Source organism: Bufo bufo, chromosome 1 (assembly GCF_905171765.1).
Source record: "Bufo bufo chromosome 1, aBufBuf1.1, whole genome shotgun sequence".
Classification (NCBI taxonomy): Eukaryota; Metazoa; Chordata; class Amphibia; order Anura; family Bufonidae; genus Bufo; species Bufo bufo.
The window spans coordinates 114,654,041-114,669,153 of NC_053389.1; the positions used below are offsets into that span (position 1 = coordinate 114,654,041).

General features: G+C 45.9%; 1 protein-coding gene across 4 annotated transcripts in view; it reads right to left on the minus strand.

Moving 5' to 3' along the window:
• The window catches only part of LOC120997890 (solute carrier family 35 member E2A-like), a 116,839-nt gene that overhangs the window by 63,660 nt on the left and 38,066 nt on the right, over nucleotides 1-15,113 (minus strand). For 2 of the 4 annotated variants that reach the window (XM_040428247.1, XM_040428253.1), the window contains exon 2: nucleotides 2,380-2,853. In XM_040428247.1, coding sequence (XP_040284181.1) covers nucleotides 2,380-2,701 — 322 coding nt within the window. In that variant the 5' untranslated portion in view covers nucleotides 2,702-2,853. Of the gene's footprint in view, nucleotides 1-2,379; nucleotides 2,854-9,584; nucleotides 9,606-11,733; nucleotides 11,755-15,113 lie in introns of those variants that run through there. The other 2 variants (XM_040428270.1, XM_040428262.1) reach the window with 2 other exon arrangements.

Genomic DNA, 15,113 nt, shown 5'->3' on the forward strand with positions numbered 1-15,113 from the left:
TTATTATTTACTTAAGTTTTACACAAATAACATTTACAAAAAACAAAACGATGTTTTAGTGTCTCCATATTCTGAGCCATAGTTTTCTTTATTTTTTGGGTGATTGTCTTAGGTAGGGGCTAATTTTTTGCAGGATGAGGCGACGTTAGATTGGTACTATTTTGGCAGGCATAAGCCTTTTTGATCGTTTGGTGTTGTAGTTTTAGTGATGTAAGGTGACAAAGAAAAATGGTTTATTTAGCACATTTTTTTTTTTTTTTTTTTTTTTTTTTACAATGTTCCTCTGAGGGGTTAGGTCATGATGTGATATGTTTATATAGCCAGTCGATACGGATGTGGCGATAACCAATATGTATACTTTTCTTTTTTCCCCTATTTTTTACAATTTTTTTTTACTTTAATTTGGGGGAGGGGATTCTTACTTGAAACTTAATTTTTTGAGGGGAAAACTTTCTATTTTTAACTTTTTCTTTTTGTCCCACTTTAGGACTTCAACTTTTGGGGGGTCTTATCCCCTTTACAATGCATTCCAATACTTCTGTATTGGAATGCATTGGCTGTATGATTAATACAGTGTGTATTACTCATACAGCTTCATGCCTGTGAGATCCACCCGCCCGATCCCCATGAAGTACATGTACGTCACGGGTCTTTAAGTCCCGCAAAGAAATGACGTACATGTAAGTCATGGGTCCTTAAGAGGTTAAATACACTTTACTACACCAGCCATTGTCATAAAAAGTACGGAGTCATAATTGCATACTATTAACAAGGAGGCGCGTGAAGTCAAATGGCTTTTTCACCCTGTGGAAATATTCCCAGAATTTGCAGTCACAATTGTAATTAACCTGAATAACTCAGACCCAAGGTGTAGTAGGAAGGACAATGCACTATAGACTTACAGGGGCTGTATGAAGTTAGAGAAAGAAAAACCCTGGCCCAGGTTACCAGATGTGTCTGTGCCAAAAATCTGACCAAAAAAGTGGCGCAAATAAGCGTATCTAGGGTTTTTACACTGTTTCTCATGCACACGATCGCATGTATTTTGCAGTCTGCAAAAAATAAGGATGACATCCGTGTGCATTCCGTATTTTGCAGGACGGAACAGCTGGCCCCTAATAGAACAGTCCTATCCTTGTCCGTTATGCAGAGAATAATAGGACATGTTCTATTTTTGGGGGGGGGAACGGAAATACAGACATATGGAAACGGAATGCGTCCCTGTGATAAATCTGCTGAAGGTCTAGACACACGGTCTAAGCTTACGCCATCTATAGCAGGGATCAGCAACCTTCGGCACTCCAGCTGCTGTGCAACTACAACTCCCAGTATGCACACTTATTCGGCTACTCTTGTAACTCCCATAGAAGAAGTGAAAGGAGGATTCTGGGAGTTGTAGTGTCAGAACAGCTGGAGTGTCGGAGGTGGTAGATCCTTGAACTAGAGGACTAGTAAATGTGGGCCCCTGTTTTCCTTTAATGCTGCAGATTTATGTCCAAGCAAAGTGGACGAGATTTTAGAAATTGCATCCATATAAATGCAGAGAAAACACGCAGCGTAAACTAGTTTTCACTTCAGGTTTTCACCCGGCAGCATGTCACTAGCCGCAGTGGGTTTTACCCACAGCTTTCAACCGTGGCAAAACAAGGGATGGAAGCAGGAGACCTGGTGCGAGCTCCACAGCGTGCCTAAAATAGACACATTAGGACAGCTGACAGGTCTTCTTAAAGAGTTGTGCAGGATTTTACTAGTAATGGCTTACCCTCAGGCCATCAATATCTGACCCGCGCCCCCCACCGAACAGCAGTTGTGCAGTAGTAGTGGATGAAGCTGCTGCGTTACTTCCAATGAAATGAATAGGGGCAGTGCTGCAGGTACTCACTCCATCCACTGCACAATGGGCAGAGGTGTGCATTTCCGGTGCTGGAGCTACTGCAGAACAGTAGGAGGTCCATGGTATCAGACCACCGCCAAAAAGATATGGATGGCCTATCCTGAGGTTACTCCAACAATAAGATCCTGGAGATCCCTTTAAGGGGTCTGATCTTTAATACCAGACATAGCCCGTGGACAGGAGTAGTGCAGTTTGTGAAAGAAAGTAGACATGTTTTGTTTTTGTTTCTTTGTAATTTCTCTCTTTAAAGGCCATGTTCACACTAAGTGGAAATTTACACAAAGCCCCATTCATGTATATTTTCCAGCAACTAATGGGTCGTGTAGATCTGGCCTTAGGAACAAGTTAGACAACTCCAGGAGCTAATTTGGACTAAGAATGAGAATTAAGTGGAAAAGGATTTTCATGGGAACAAATCTCACAGCAAATTTCTACTAACAGATTGCCCGAGGGCAGGAGACATGTAAAGAAAAGGTCAGACCTACCTAGCATGCTCGGCTCTGCTTCCAGTAATGTGAGAATATACTTATTGAGGAAGAGCGTACAGAAGCTGAAGAAGAACCACAGTGAGAGGTAGATGAACGCCCGAGAATTGAAAACTCCCAGATCAGATTCTATGACCGTCGTCTCTGTGATGGTGATCTGCAATACGTGCTCTTCAGGAACACTATCACTGCGTGTAATGACAATCTTCTCGGCCCGGTGGGGGAACAGAGGTCCGTGCTGATACGGTGCTTTCCCCATAGCTTTATCCTGAGACAAGAGGTTCTTACAGTCTTCTGGCCCTTGTGCGTTACCAGACGGCATCTTAATGGTTACAGCCCAGGCAAACGTATCATCTGTCTGACCAGGAAAGCCCCCAGTGAAGCAGTTCAGCTCAATCCAATATCAACCCAAAGACTCCCATTGTTGATCTTCTTTGAAATGAGGGTGTCCTCTCAAGATTGTGCCTTTATGACCTAAGGAGGTGACAGAAACAAGCTTACCCTGTATACAAGACAATATAAACCAAATGCATATATAAGAAGCAATCTAAATATAACACCAGGAACGCATTCAGAGCAGTGTGTAACGGCAGTAAAGATAATAACAGGGACAATATATTCCTCATGTGTAAGAAAGGTCATGGCTGTGTGCACTATATGAAACTAGATATACTGTACCTAACTGGTAATTCCGGCAGTCTGGAGGAACGTTGAGGGAGGTACACCACAAAAAGATGGTCCAGTCACATACGGCAGGCAGTCATCGTTCCCAACCCCTCCAAAATCATGCACTCAGTTAAGCGTTTGTTAATATGGAGCATTCTAGCAGCGACTGTCTCTGTGGGAGCAAAGAGTTAAGTATGGTGATCCTCCACGAACATATGCTTCCGAGAGACAGTCGTACTGCCCCATGTACATTAGACTGGCTGCCTGGCCGTATCCCACCTACCCATTTGAGTTGTTGTCTATGGAGGTCTCATTGCTCCTGGAGCGATCTACCTGGTTCTTAAAGTCTATGACAAATTCTCTACCTCTGCAATAGACAACATAGTATGTGTGCGATATGTACATGGAGATATCATTACATCCACAGCTATTAACTGATGACTCTTTTAAAGGGGTTCTCCTGTGGAAATTATTCTGAAGTTTTCAAACCTGGACCCTGTTCTGAATACTTTTGTAATTGCATGCAATTAAAGGGGTTGGCCACCTTAAGTATCAAAAACCCAAAGTGCCCCAAACAATAGAAATACTTCATGGTTTTGGCCATCATGTGACATGTACTGGCTATATATCATTTTTCTAACATGTTCCCCATGGCGCGCCTCCCTCAGGGGCTCCTCAGACCGGCTGTGTGGGAGGAGCATCTGGAAAGTTAAAGAAAAAATCCCAGCATACATTGCAGCAAGCATGTTCAGAGGAGGAGTCACATGACATCCCCGCCCACCTGTGTTCCCATAGAGACAAGAGCCCCTCATGTATTTGCAACTTTTTAACTGTGCCTTTAAAAAAAAAAAAAAGGGTGTGGCAATAGCAGAGAGGGGGTGTGACCAGTCACCAGAAAAAGAATTATGTTAATTTTCGCCAGTTTTCTGACCCAATTGAAGCTCCGAGCCATCATAGATTTCTGTTTGGATGCATGGACTGCCATAGGAGGGGGCTGTTCAGCAGGGGGACAGATCTTTGTTGCACAAGAGCTCTGATGAATATATTTGTACAAACTGATCTTCTCACATAGAGAGGAGCCTCCTGTCTATAATCACACGACTACGGTTACTTTCACACTAGCGTTAGCAGGGTCCGTGCTAACGCTAGCCCACGAGTGCCGTCGGAAGTCCGCTCCGGCGCCATTCACATTTACTGATGCCCGGCACGCTGCATTTTTTGTCCGGCCACCTCTCAACATGTTTGTGCTGCGGCCGCATCTCTGACCTGTCCCCATTAAAGTGATGGGGCTGGAGCGGACTTCCGGTGGCACTCATAGGCTACTGTTAGCACGGATAACTGTTTACAGTGCACAGGGGGTCACAGATCTCTATATGCAGTGGTGGGGGTCACATATCACTATATACAGAGTGCAGGAAGGAGAGGGCACACAATTATAGATGGTGAAACCAGTGACTGCTGCTGATATCACGGACCTCAGCCATACTGACAGCTCACAAGGGGTTAACGTTCCTGTACTTTTGGTCTGGCTGTAATATCATATCTGTGATAAGATCACAGAGCAGAGGGCCCAAAAACCAGACAGAGACTGTGATTGCTCACCGTTTGTGGTCCACTGCGCTTCCCTGGCTCTGCTACATACCCACATGTTGGCAGGATCCTCTCAGTACAGGGGAAACAGAGGGGGCAGAGCCTGCAGTCAGATCAGCCATCACAGCTTCCCCTCAGTCTCCCTTCCTCCTGAAAGTTTCTTTATTTTAGCTTTTAACAAGTGTCCCTGCTAAGCCCCTCCAGCGCTGCACAGCCAAAGGTGCCAGTCACAGAAGGAAAGCACCTCTGATACAAGCAGGGTGCTTTAGGACCCAGAGAGCAGCACACTCCTTCAGGCATGGACAAGGTAGCTCCTCCATGGCAGGTGCAGGGAGGAGACAGGAGGGGGCGTGGTGAGAGCAGCCAGCAGGACAGGACAGGAGGGGGCGTGGTGAGAGCAGCCAGCAGGACAGGACAGGAGGGGGCGTGGTGAGAGCAGCCAGCAGGACAGGACAGGAGGGGGCGTGGTGAGAGCAGCCAGCAGGACAGGAGGGGGCATGGTGAGAGCAGCCAGCAGGACAGGAGGGGGCATGGTGAGAGCAGCCAGCAGGGCAGGACAGGACAGGAGGGGGCGTGGTGAGAGCAGCCAGCAGGGCAGGACAGGACAGGAGGGGGCGTGGTGAGAGCAGCCAGCAGGACAGGACAGGAGGGGGCGTGGTGAGAGCAGCCAGCAGGGCAGGACAGGACAGGAGGGGGCGTGGTGAGAGCAGCCAGCAGGACAGGACAGGACAGGAGGGGGCGTGGTGAGAGCAGCCAGCAGGACAGGACAGGAGGGGGCGTGGTGAGAGCAGCCAGCAGGACAGGACAGGAGGGGGCGTGGTGAGAGCAGCCAGCAGGACAGGACAGGAGGGGGCGTGGTGAGAGCAGCCAGCAGGACAGGACAGGACAGGAGGGGGCGTGGTGAGAGCAGCCAGCAGGACAGGACAGGAGGGGGCGTGGTGAGAGCAGCCAGCAGGACAGGACAGGAGGGGGCGTGGTGAGAGCAGCCAGCAGGGGGCGTGGTGAGAGCAGCCATCAGGACAGGAGGGGGCGTGGTGAGAGCAGCCAGCAGGACAGGAGGGGGCGTGGTGAGAGCAGGAAAACCAGGCAGATCTGCTTAAGAAGATACATTAGGCTACCTTCACACTGCCGATTTGGCTTTCCATTTGAGAGATCCGTTCAGGGCTCTCACAAGTGGTCCAAAACGGATCAGTTTGCATTATAATGCATTCTGAATGGAAAAGGATCGGCTCAGAATGCATCAGTTTGGCTCAGTTCCGCCTCCATTCCGCTTTGGAGGCGAACACCAAAACGCTGCTTTGGCTCAGCGAAACTGAGCCAAACGGATCCATCCTGGCACACTATATAAGTCAATTGGGACGGGTTCTTTTTTCAATGACACAATATGCAACAATAGAAAATGGTGTTCAAGACTGATCCGTTTTGGCTAGGTTACAGATAATACAATCGGATCCGTTCTAAACAGATGCATGCGGTTGTATTATCTGAACGGATGCGTTTGTGCAAGTAGCCTAATTAAGTGTAATATCTCCCTACTTTCTTTATAGTTTTAATAAGTGCTAACAGAGTTGCCAACCCCTTTAAACATTTTGTGAAGCCACTGAATTATTCAATAAAATCTGTATAGCGCCACCTGCTGTTCGGTTTCTTATTTCTCTGTCCGCCTTGCTGAGGTGGACGCACATGCTCAGTTTCATCACTGAACTGCCTCCTGAGCTGTGATAGGGAAAAAGCTGCAGCTGAAAGGACACGCCCCCTAAACTACCATCTAGCAGAGCAGAGATCTCTGGATCCATGTGAGGTGCAGGGCTGGTCCTAGCTTTGCTAGAAAGAGATTATCATGTCCTATATGATGTCCGATTTTCACTTCTTATATTAGTCATAACTGCTTTAACCGGAACCAGTGGTTATGGATTTTTTTCAACATTTTAACAATATACAGAAATATAAAAAAACAAAAACAAAAAAAAAAAAAAACATCAGAGAATATTGAGGTAGTTACATACAATCCCATTGGACATTCAGAATGTTATTGAGACACTATCATACATCACTTCCAACTTTCGATGATACAATCAAATGATATATAGACTACACTTGCAGCTGTAGTACATAGTAGTACAAAATAAACCTCCCCTATCCCGCCTCCCCAACCATCGATGAAACAGGCCCTAAACCCTTGAAATAGGTATATCACATCCGAGCACCAAGGGAGATATTGCCAACACTCTTGAGTGTGATCTCAACCTCCGTCCCTTCCAAGACAGTCTGTTCCGTAAGTACCTCCAATCCAAGTTGCCCCCCACAATTCCCCATCTAGCGTTGTTTCGGGTATCGAATTTTCGATACCCAATCGTACTTTTGTCTGGTATCGACCTCGGTTTGCCTTTTTTCGATACTAAGCTTCGCTATTGCACAGTCTAGTATCAGAGAACATGGAGCGCACTGCTCTCCGTGCGCTCCATGTTCTCCTCAGCAGCACAGGGGAGAAGGAAGCAGTCTCTCCCTCCCCCCTGTGCCGCTGCTGCCACGAATGAGCAGAGAGGGGCGGGTGCACTGCGCCACCAATGAAAGTAAACGTTTAATACAAATCCAGGAGACGGGGAGCTGCGATCAGCGGCAGTTAACCCCTGAGGTGCCGCACCAGCCTCATGTATTAAATGTTAATCATCATTGGTGGCGCAGTGCGCCCTCCCCCCTCCTCACCAGTATTAAAAATCATTGGTGGGGCAGTGTGCGCCCCCTCCCCTCAACCCCCCCCCCAGGTATTAAAATCGTTGGTGGGGCAGTGCGCTCCCTCCCCTCAACCCCCCCAATATTAAAATCATTGGTGGCAGTGGCCACAGGGTCCCCTCCCCTCCTCCTCATTGGTGGCAGTGGCAGCTTCTGATCGGAGTCCCAGCAGTGTAATCCTGGGGCTCCGATCGGTTACCATGGCAGCCAGGATGCTACTGAAGCCCTGGCTGCCATGGTAATCTCCCTGCTGCTGTGTGTACAATGCACAGGGCAGCAGGGAGAGCGTGAGGTCCTATTCACCCTAATAGAGCTCTATCAGGGAGAATAGGATCCCAGGTTCTAGCCCCTAAGGGGGGAAAATGGTTATTAAATAAAAAGGAAAAAATAAAATAAAAATAAAAATTTGAAAAAACACCAAAATATTAAGTATCACCCCCTTTCCCAATTTTACATATAAAATAAATAATCAATAAATAAACATATAACATAATCGCCACATACGAAAAGTCCAAACTATTAAAATATAAAATAAAAAAATCCTATGCGGTAAACGCCGAAGCAGAAAAAAACATTTTTGAAAAAAAACTGCGCGATTCGCCATTTTTTTTGTCACCTTGTCCCCCCAAAAAATAGGATCAGACTGTTCTATTATGGGCCGATCATTCCATAAAATGCGAAATGCACGTGGCTTTTTGTGGTTTTATTTTTTTGCGTGGTATCGAGTATCGCAATACTTTTTTATGGTATCGAAACAGAATCAAAATTTTGTTAATCGAAACAACCCTATCCCTATCCAGTTCCATTCCCGGGTATGCATGTTCCAAACCCATAAGAATCTCTAAGACTACTCCTCCCAGCACGACCAAGAGAACCATAAACCAAGCTATCCTGCAGCTGACCTAAATGCTACCCACTTGTCCCATATTTTGGTAAATTTGTCTAGGCATTGCCTTTTAATATAGACTCCTTTTTCCATGCGGAGGATCTCAGCCATTCTGTTCAAAAATTCAGCCCTAGATGGGGGCTGGGGTCTAAGCCAGCATTTTGCAATTAATTTCCTAGCCTGGAAAAGCAGACGCTGCACTCCCAAGCATGAATTTCGGTTTTTAATGTCCAGTATTCCCAGCACACATGTCCTCGGACCAGGCGAGATCGCAATTTGATATGCCTCTATAATACATGTTAACACACCTGTCCAGAAATTCCTAAGCTCTGTACATTCCCAGAAAATGTGTAAGGCTCCATTTACACATCCGCAATTCTGTTCCGCATTTTGCGGAACGGAATTGCAGGTCCATTCATTTCTATGGGGCCACACTATGTGCTGTCCGGATCCGGAAATGCGAATCCGCACGTCCAGGTCCGCAATTCTGTTCCCGAAAAAAATAGAACACGCCCTATTCTTGTCCGCAATTGCGGACAAGATTAGGCATTTTCTATTATAGTGCCGGAGATGTGCGGATCCGGTAACACACATACGGATGTGTGAATGGACCCTAACAGAGATGCAGGACTCTCCCCACATCTAAGGCACGATGCATCGTTCCTAACCCCAATCTCGAACAGAAACGATGGAGTCCTATATACCCGATGAATAAGGAATAATAAGGAATAATTGGGACATACGCTGGCCCTCGCACAGTACTGCTTTCCATTGATCCTCTGAAATAGAACCAACCTCTCTCTCCCATTTTTGTTTGGCTACTAAGGGATCAAGTTGCACAGATTTCACAAATACATTTTTATATATGGATGATATTAATCCACTCGAGGAGTCACTTGTGAGAATCTGTTGTAGCAGTGGGACTTTGGTGCATGTAAGCGACATAGACTTTGCCTGAGCCTGGAATGTGTGTCGTAAATTGATAAAAGGCCGTATGGGGAAGAGAAAATTCATCTCTAAATTGAGCAAATTATGTAAACACCTTCTCTTCGCAGCTGATACAAAAACCTCACCCCCTTCCTTTCCCATGGAGAGAACCCTTCTAGGCGAAATATTTCAGATAGCTGAGGGTTTCTCCACAGAGGAGTGACCTGAGTGGAGCCCCGTATAGACAACAAATCACGACACTTATGCCAAACCTTATATATCAGATTAAGTGTAGGATGTCCCACAAACTTGCCAGAAAGACCACTGTGCTCCAACAGGGCCACATGTGTGCCATCAGCCGGGCAGATGCGTTGTCCCCAGGAGGCCTCCCCCAACCCTTCACCTGCTGCATCTGTGAGGCAATGAAATGGAGACATGGATTAGGAAGTGGTTATGGATTTATCCGCTTTTCGGACGCAGCCCCGCTTCTTGGTTCACTTGAATGGGTGCTGTGTATTTCCAGCAACAGCAGCTACTCACCAGGGGTTTCATCAGCCAGACCCTCCGCAATGAGCCGAACGTCAGGATGGCTTCCTTGCGATATGGCATCTTCCATACATCCCCTTTAAAATCATAAAGCTTGTAGGCTAAAGAACTATCAGGCAACAAGGCTAAGCTTTTAATCGCACGTATTTTTGCTGATCTTTTTCCTAAACCACGATGTGTGAATAAACACTAAGATCTCTCAAGACCCTTTCAAGAGATACAAGAAAGCTGCAACCCTTGAGCACGGAGCAGGAGATGAAACTTTTGTAGCCAGTTACCATACGTTTTGGACTAGTAGACGCACCTGTGCCGCAGTCTTCTGGTGTGTCCGACATTACAGGTGGAAGACTGATACTGAGCAGTGAGGATGCGGCAGGTACTGTGTGCGGGGTGTACATAATCTGTGGTAGCTGCTCTTTGAACGGTTACGTTACACACAGATTTCTGCAGTGAATTGTGACTGAGCAAATAAAACACCGCTCAGTAAATCTGGGCAGGATCTGCCCTGCGAGGACCTTCGTCGTCATGTCCCCGCTCTCCTGTATACTGCTCTGATGTGCTCTTCGTTATTAGACTGGGCTTTACTTGTAGCTAGAGTGAAGTGCAGGCACCCTGCAAAATAAACTGGGGGTCATTTATCAAGGGACTAGCGACTTTTTTAAGTTGTAAAAAAAAAAGTTGCAAGTCCCTTTTTTGACCAGCAAAACGACTATTTCGTCGCAAGGCTGGTTTTGCAGAGGGATGGGGGCAGAGAAGGGCCCCAGCAAATTTACTAACCTTTACTACTAAATGTTGGCGAAAAGCTAATCAGTTTTTACGCCAGACACGCGGACTGCTGTAGATGCCCCTAATTTATGATGAGGCACAAATGTGGTTTTTGGCTTGATTGTTTTTACATGGGAAACACAGTTCACAAATTCCACTTCTGAAAGCTGTGTGGCCAATAACATGAAAACAGCAGAAATCTGCCGTAAAATACTGCAGCTACTTGTAAACCCCCAAAAAAAGATTGATAAAAAAAAAAAAACACCTGAAGGCACAGGACCATTTCAAACCACCCACCACATTAGATGACTAATGGTACACATGAAGCAAAATTCCCACCAGTAATTGCAAGAATTCCACAATCAATGTTTCCCTACATGCATCCTTGCATCCAACCCTAAAAACCTGACCTTTTTTAATCCATAGGAAAACACTGAGGTCCTATTGTGGTAATCCAACATTTTTGCAGAGACCCCCAGACGAGGCTCAGCTCCTCTAGCTTCCGAGATACGTAACTGTACACAACCCTTTTGATCCGATAGTGGAGGAGACTAACGCCAATCTTTAGTCAGGTACAGAAAACAGATTTATCGCTCGTCTCTACGCCACTAGATGCAGTCAGAATTTCTCAAATTCAAACAATAATCGCTCCGTCTAATGGGCCCCTTACTTCATTTCCTAATCTGCACTGAGCAAGTCAACTTACTACTAGGGAACTACCATATGTGAAGAGACTTCACCGTTGATGTTTCTTTCCAAAAAGTTGTCAGTGATGATAAATATGGATATAATATCTCATAGACTAGATGCATGAACTTGCCTTAAAAGAAGCGTCCTAAGGACGGATACGGGATGCAACCAGCAGCTGCTCCATCTGCACATTGATCCTGACTAAAACGTGGCAGGAGAGCACAACCCCGTCCCAGCTGAGACTGAAAAAAAATAACAAAAAAACTGTTCTGTAAACTGCTGGCTGTAGGAAACAGGCAAGGCATGACAGATCTTCCCCATAGGCGATCCAACCCACACATGCTGCACGCTGTGCTGACGTGTGAGCTGACATATAGAGACAAAGCAGAGAGTCTCACTTCTTGTTGTTGCTCTTAGAAAGTTCACAGTGAGAATAAACTCTCTGCTCTACTGAGCTCCGGCCATGCTCACCACGTGATACAAGGGTTACTGGGCAGCACATTCACCACCGTACGGCCAAGATCACAGCAGTATTTACATACGAGACTCACGTGGCACAAGAACAGTGATCACTCTCATCAACACTGCAACGCCCAGATAAAGCAGAACATTCCTACCATAGCCGGGTACAGCCAGGAGCAGAGGAATACTGCACAATGGGATAGGGTTTCCAAAATGCGTAGGTGATGATCTAGCCTTTAACATGAAAGGGCTTCTCCGAGAGAAGAAAGTCATCCTCGTGTGATCAAACTCCCATCTCCACCACTTCTGTCCCCACTTGCCGCTGTGGTCAGCATGCACATGACCGCTGTCGGCCAATCAATGGCTTCTGCAGTCACCTGCTGTTCCTGAGGCCATTGATCGGCCCGTGCACGTTGATGGGACACCACACATTCAGTCCAGTGTGGACCAACAACGGTGGAAATGGGAGCTTAGTGTCAAACCTGGAAAAGTTTGATCAGGCGATTGTAAAATAAAAAAAATAATGCTCTGCCCAATGGAAATTACTTTCCACTCTCAGACAAACCCATGAAGGATCAGAGCGGTGAACGTCAATGGAAAGAAGGGAAGGACACGCACAGGGCTCAGGAAGCATACTCCTAGGGTATACTGCAGGATAATTGTAAGGGCTCTTTCACACAAGTGAGTTTTCCGTCAGGGTGCAATGCGTGTAGTGAACACACAGCATCCTGACTGAATCCTGACCCAGTCATTTTAATGAGCGCCATTTTTCATGCATCATCTCCAAGTTCAGGAAAAATCACAGCACATTCTGTATTGTGGGTTTATCACGCAGCTCTGGCTCCATATAAGTCAATGGTGCTTGCATGAAAAACAGAAAACATCCAGATGCAATCTGTTTTTCCACTGATGGTTGCTGAAAGATGTACAGTCGTGGCCAAAAGTTTTGAGAATTACATAAATATTGGAAACTGGAAAAGTTGCTGCTTAAGTTTTTATAATAGCAATTTGCATATACTCCAGAATGTTATGAAGAGTGATCAGATGAATTGCATAGTCCTTCTTTGCCATGAAAATTAACTTAATCCCAAAAAAAACCTTCCACTGCATTTCATTGCTGTCATTAAAGGACCTGCTGAGATCATTTCAGTAATCGTCTTGTTAATTCAGGTGAGAATGTTGACGAGCACAAGGCTGGAGATCATTATGTCAGGCTGATTGGGTTAAAATGGCAGACTTGACATGTTAAAAGGAGGGTGATGCTTGAAATCATTGTTCTTCCATTGTTAACCATGGTGACCTGCAAATAATCGCGTGTAGCCATCATTGCGTTGCATAAAAATGGCTTCACAGGCAAGGATATTGTGGCTACTAAGATTGCACCTCAATCAACAATTTATAGGATCATCAAGAACTTCAAGGAAAGAGGTTCAATTCTTGTTAAGAAGGCTTCAGGGCGTCCAAGAAAGTCCAGCAAGCGCCAGGATCGTCTCCTAAAGAGGATTCAGCTGCGGGATCGGAGTGCCACCAGTGCAGAGCTTGCTCAGGAATGGCAGCAGGCAGGTGTGAGCGCATCTGCACGCACAGTGAGGCGAAGACTTTTGGAAGATGGCCTGGTGTCAGGAAGGGCAGCAAAGAAGCCACTTCTCTCCAAAAAAAACATCAGGGACAGATTGATCTTCTGCAGAAAGTATGGTGAATGGACTGCTGAGGCCTGGGGCAAAGTCATATTCTCTGATGAAGCCTCTTTCAGATTGTTTGGGGCATCTGGAAAAAGGCTTGTCCGGAGAAGAAAAGGTGAGCGCTACCATCAGTCCTGTGTCATGCCAACAGTAAAGCATCCTGAGACCATTCATGTGTGGGGTTGCTTCTCATCCAAGGGAGTGGGCTCACTCACAATTTTGCCCAAAAACACAGCCATGAATAAAGAATGGCACCAAAACACCCTCCAACAGCAACTTCTTCCAACAATCCAACAACAGTTTGGTGAAGAACAATGCATTCTCCAGCACAATGGAGCACCGTGCCATAAGGCAAAAGTGATAACTAAGTGGCTCGGGGACCAAAACGTTGACATTTTGGGTCCATGGCCTGGAAACTCCCCAGATCTTAATCCCATTGAAAACTTGTGGTCAATCCTCAAGAGGCAGGTGGACAAGCAAAAACCCACAAATTCTGACAAACTCCAAGAAGTGAATATGAAAGAATGGGTTGCTATCAGTCAGGAATTGGCCCAGAAGTTGATTGAGAGCATGCCCAGTCGAATTGCAGAGGTCCTGAAAAAGAAGGGCCAACACTGAAAATACTGACTCTTTGCGTAAATGTCAGGTAATTATCGATAAAAGCCTTTGAAACGTATGAAGTGCGTGTAATTATATTTCACTACATCACAGAAACAACTGAAACAAAGATCTAAAAGCAGTTTAGCAGCAAACTTTGTGAAAACTAATATTTGTGTCATTCTCAAAACTTTTGGCCATGACTGTAGATTCTTATTCTTCAGGTTTTTTTCATGTGCGTGAAAAATGCATGAAATCCAGACGGGAAAAATGGACACACAGGACACAATCACAGAAAAAAAATTAAACTTGCGTGCAAAACCAGCAGTTTTTTCCTGTACAGACCGTGACACAATCCACACAGTGTTCGGTCAGTGATTGTGAGCCAAAACGTCGGGCCTTTAAACATGGCACCTGCTCAGAAGCTGAGCGGGCTCCATAGCCACAAGGTGCATGCAGTTTAACACCGCAGACAACCACAGGCAAAAATACTAATCATTAACATTTAGGGGCCCAATTATTAAGACCAGCGTTTTAGATGACGGTCTTAATAAGCCCCTGCGCTGGATCGCCTAAGTAACGTAGAGGTAAATGTAAGATTCCTTGCTGTCTTAGGCCCCTTTCACACAAGCGAGTTTTCCGCGTGGGTGCAATGCGTGATGCTAACGCATTGCACCAGCACTGAATACAGACCCATTCATTTCAATTGGGCTGTGCAGATGAGCGGTGATTTTTTAAATGCATCACTTGTGCGTTGCGTGAAAATTGCAGCATGCTCTATATTCAGCCTTTTTCATGCAACGCAGGCCCCATAGAAGTGAATGGGGCTGCGTGAAAATCGCAAGCAAGTGCGTGTGCGATGCGTTTTTCACGGATGGTTGCTAATAGATGCTGTTTGTAAACATTCCGTTTTTTATCACGCGCGTGCAAAACGCATTAAATCGCAAACAAAACTGAATGGACTTGCTTGCGAAATCGCGCATTTTTCACTGAACGCATCTGCAACGCATCCGGACCTAATCCGCTCACGCTCGTCTGTAAGGGGCCTAAAGGCTTACAAATCAAGAACTGAAAAAGCAAATCGGAGTCAGGGTGCTGCCACATGTTCAGGTTTCTTGCTGCAGATTTTGAAGCCCAAATCAGTGGATAATAGAAGGAGAGAAAATATTAAGGGACGATACGACTTCGCC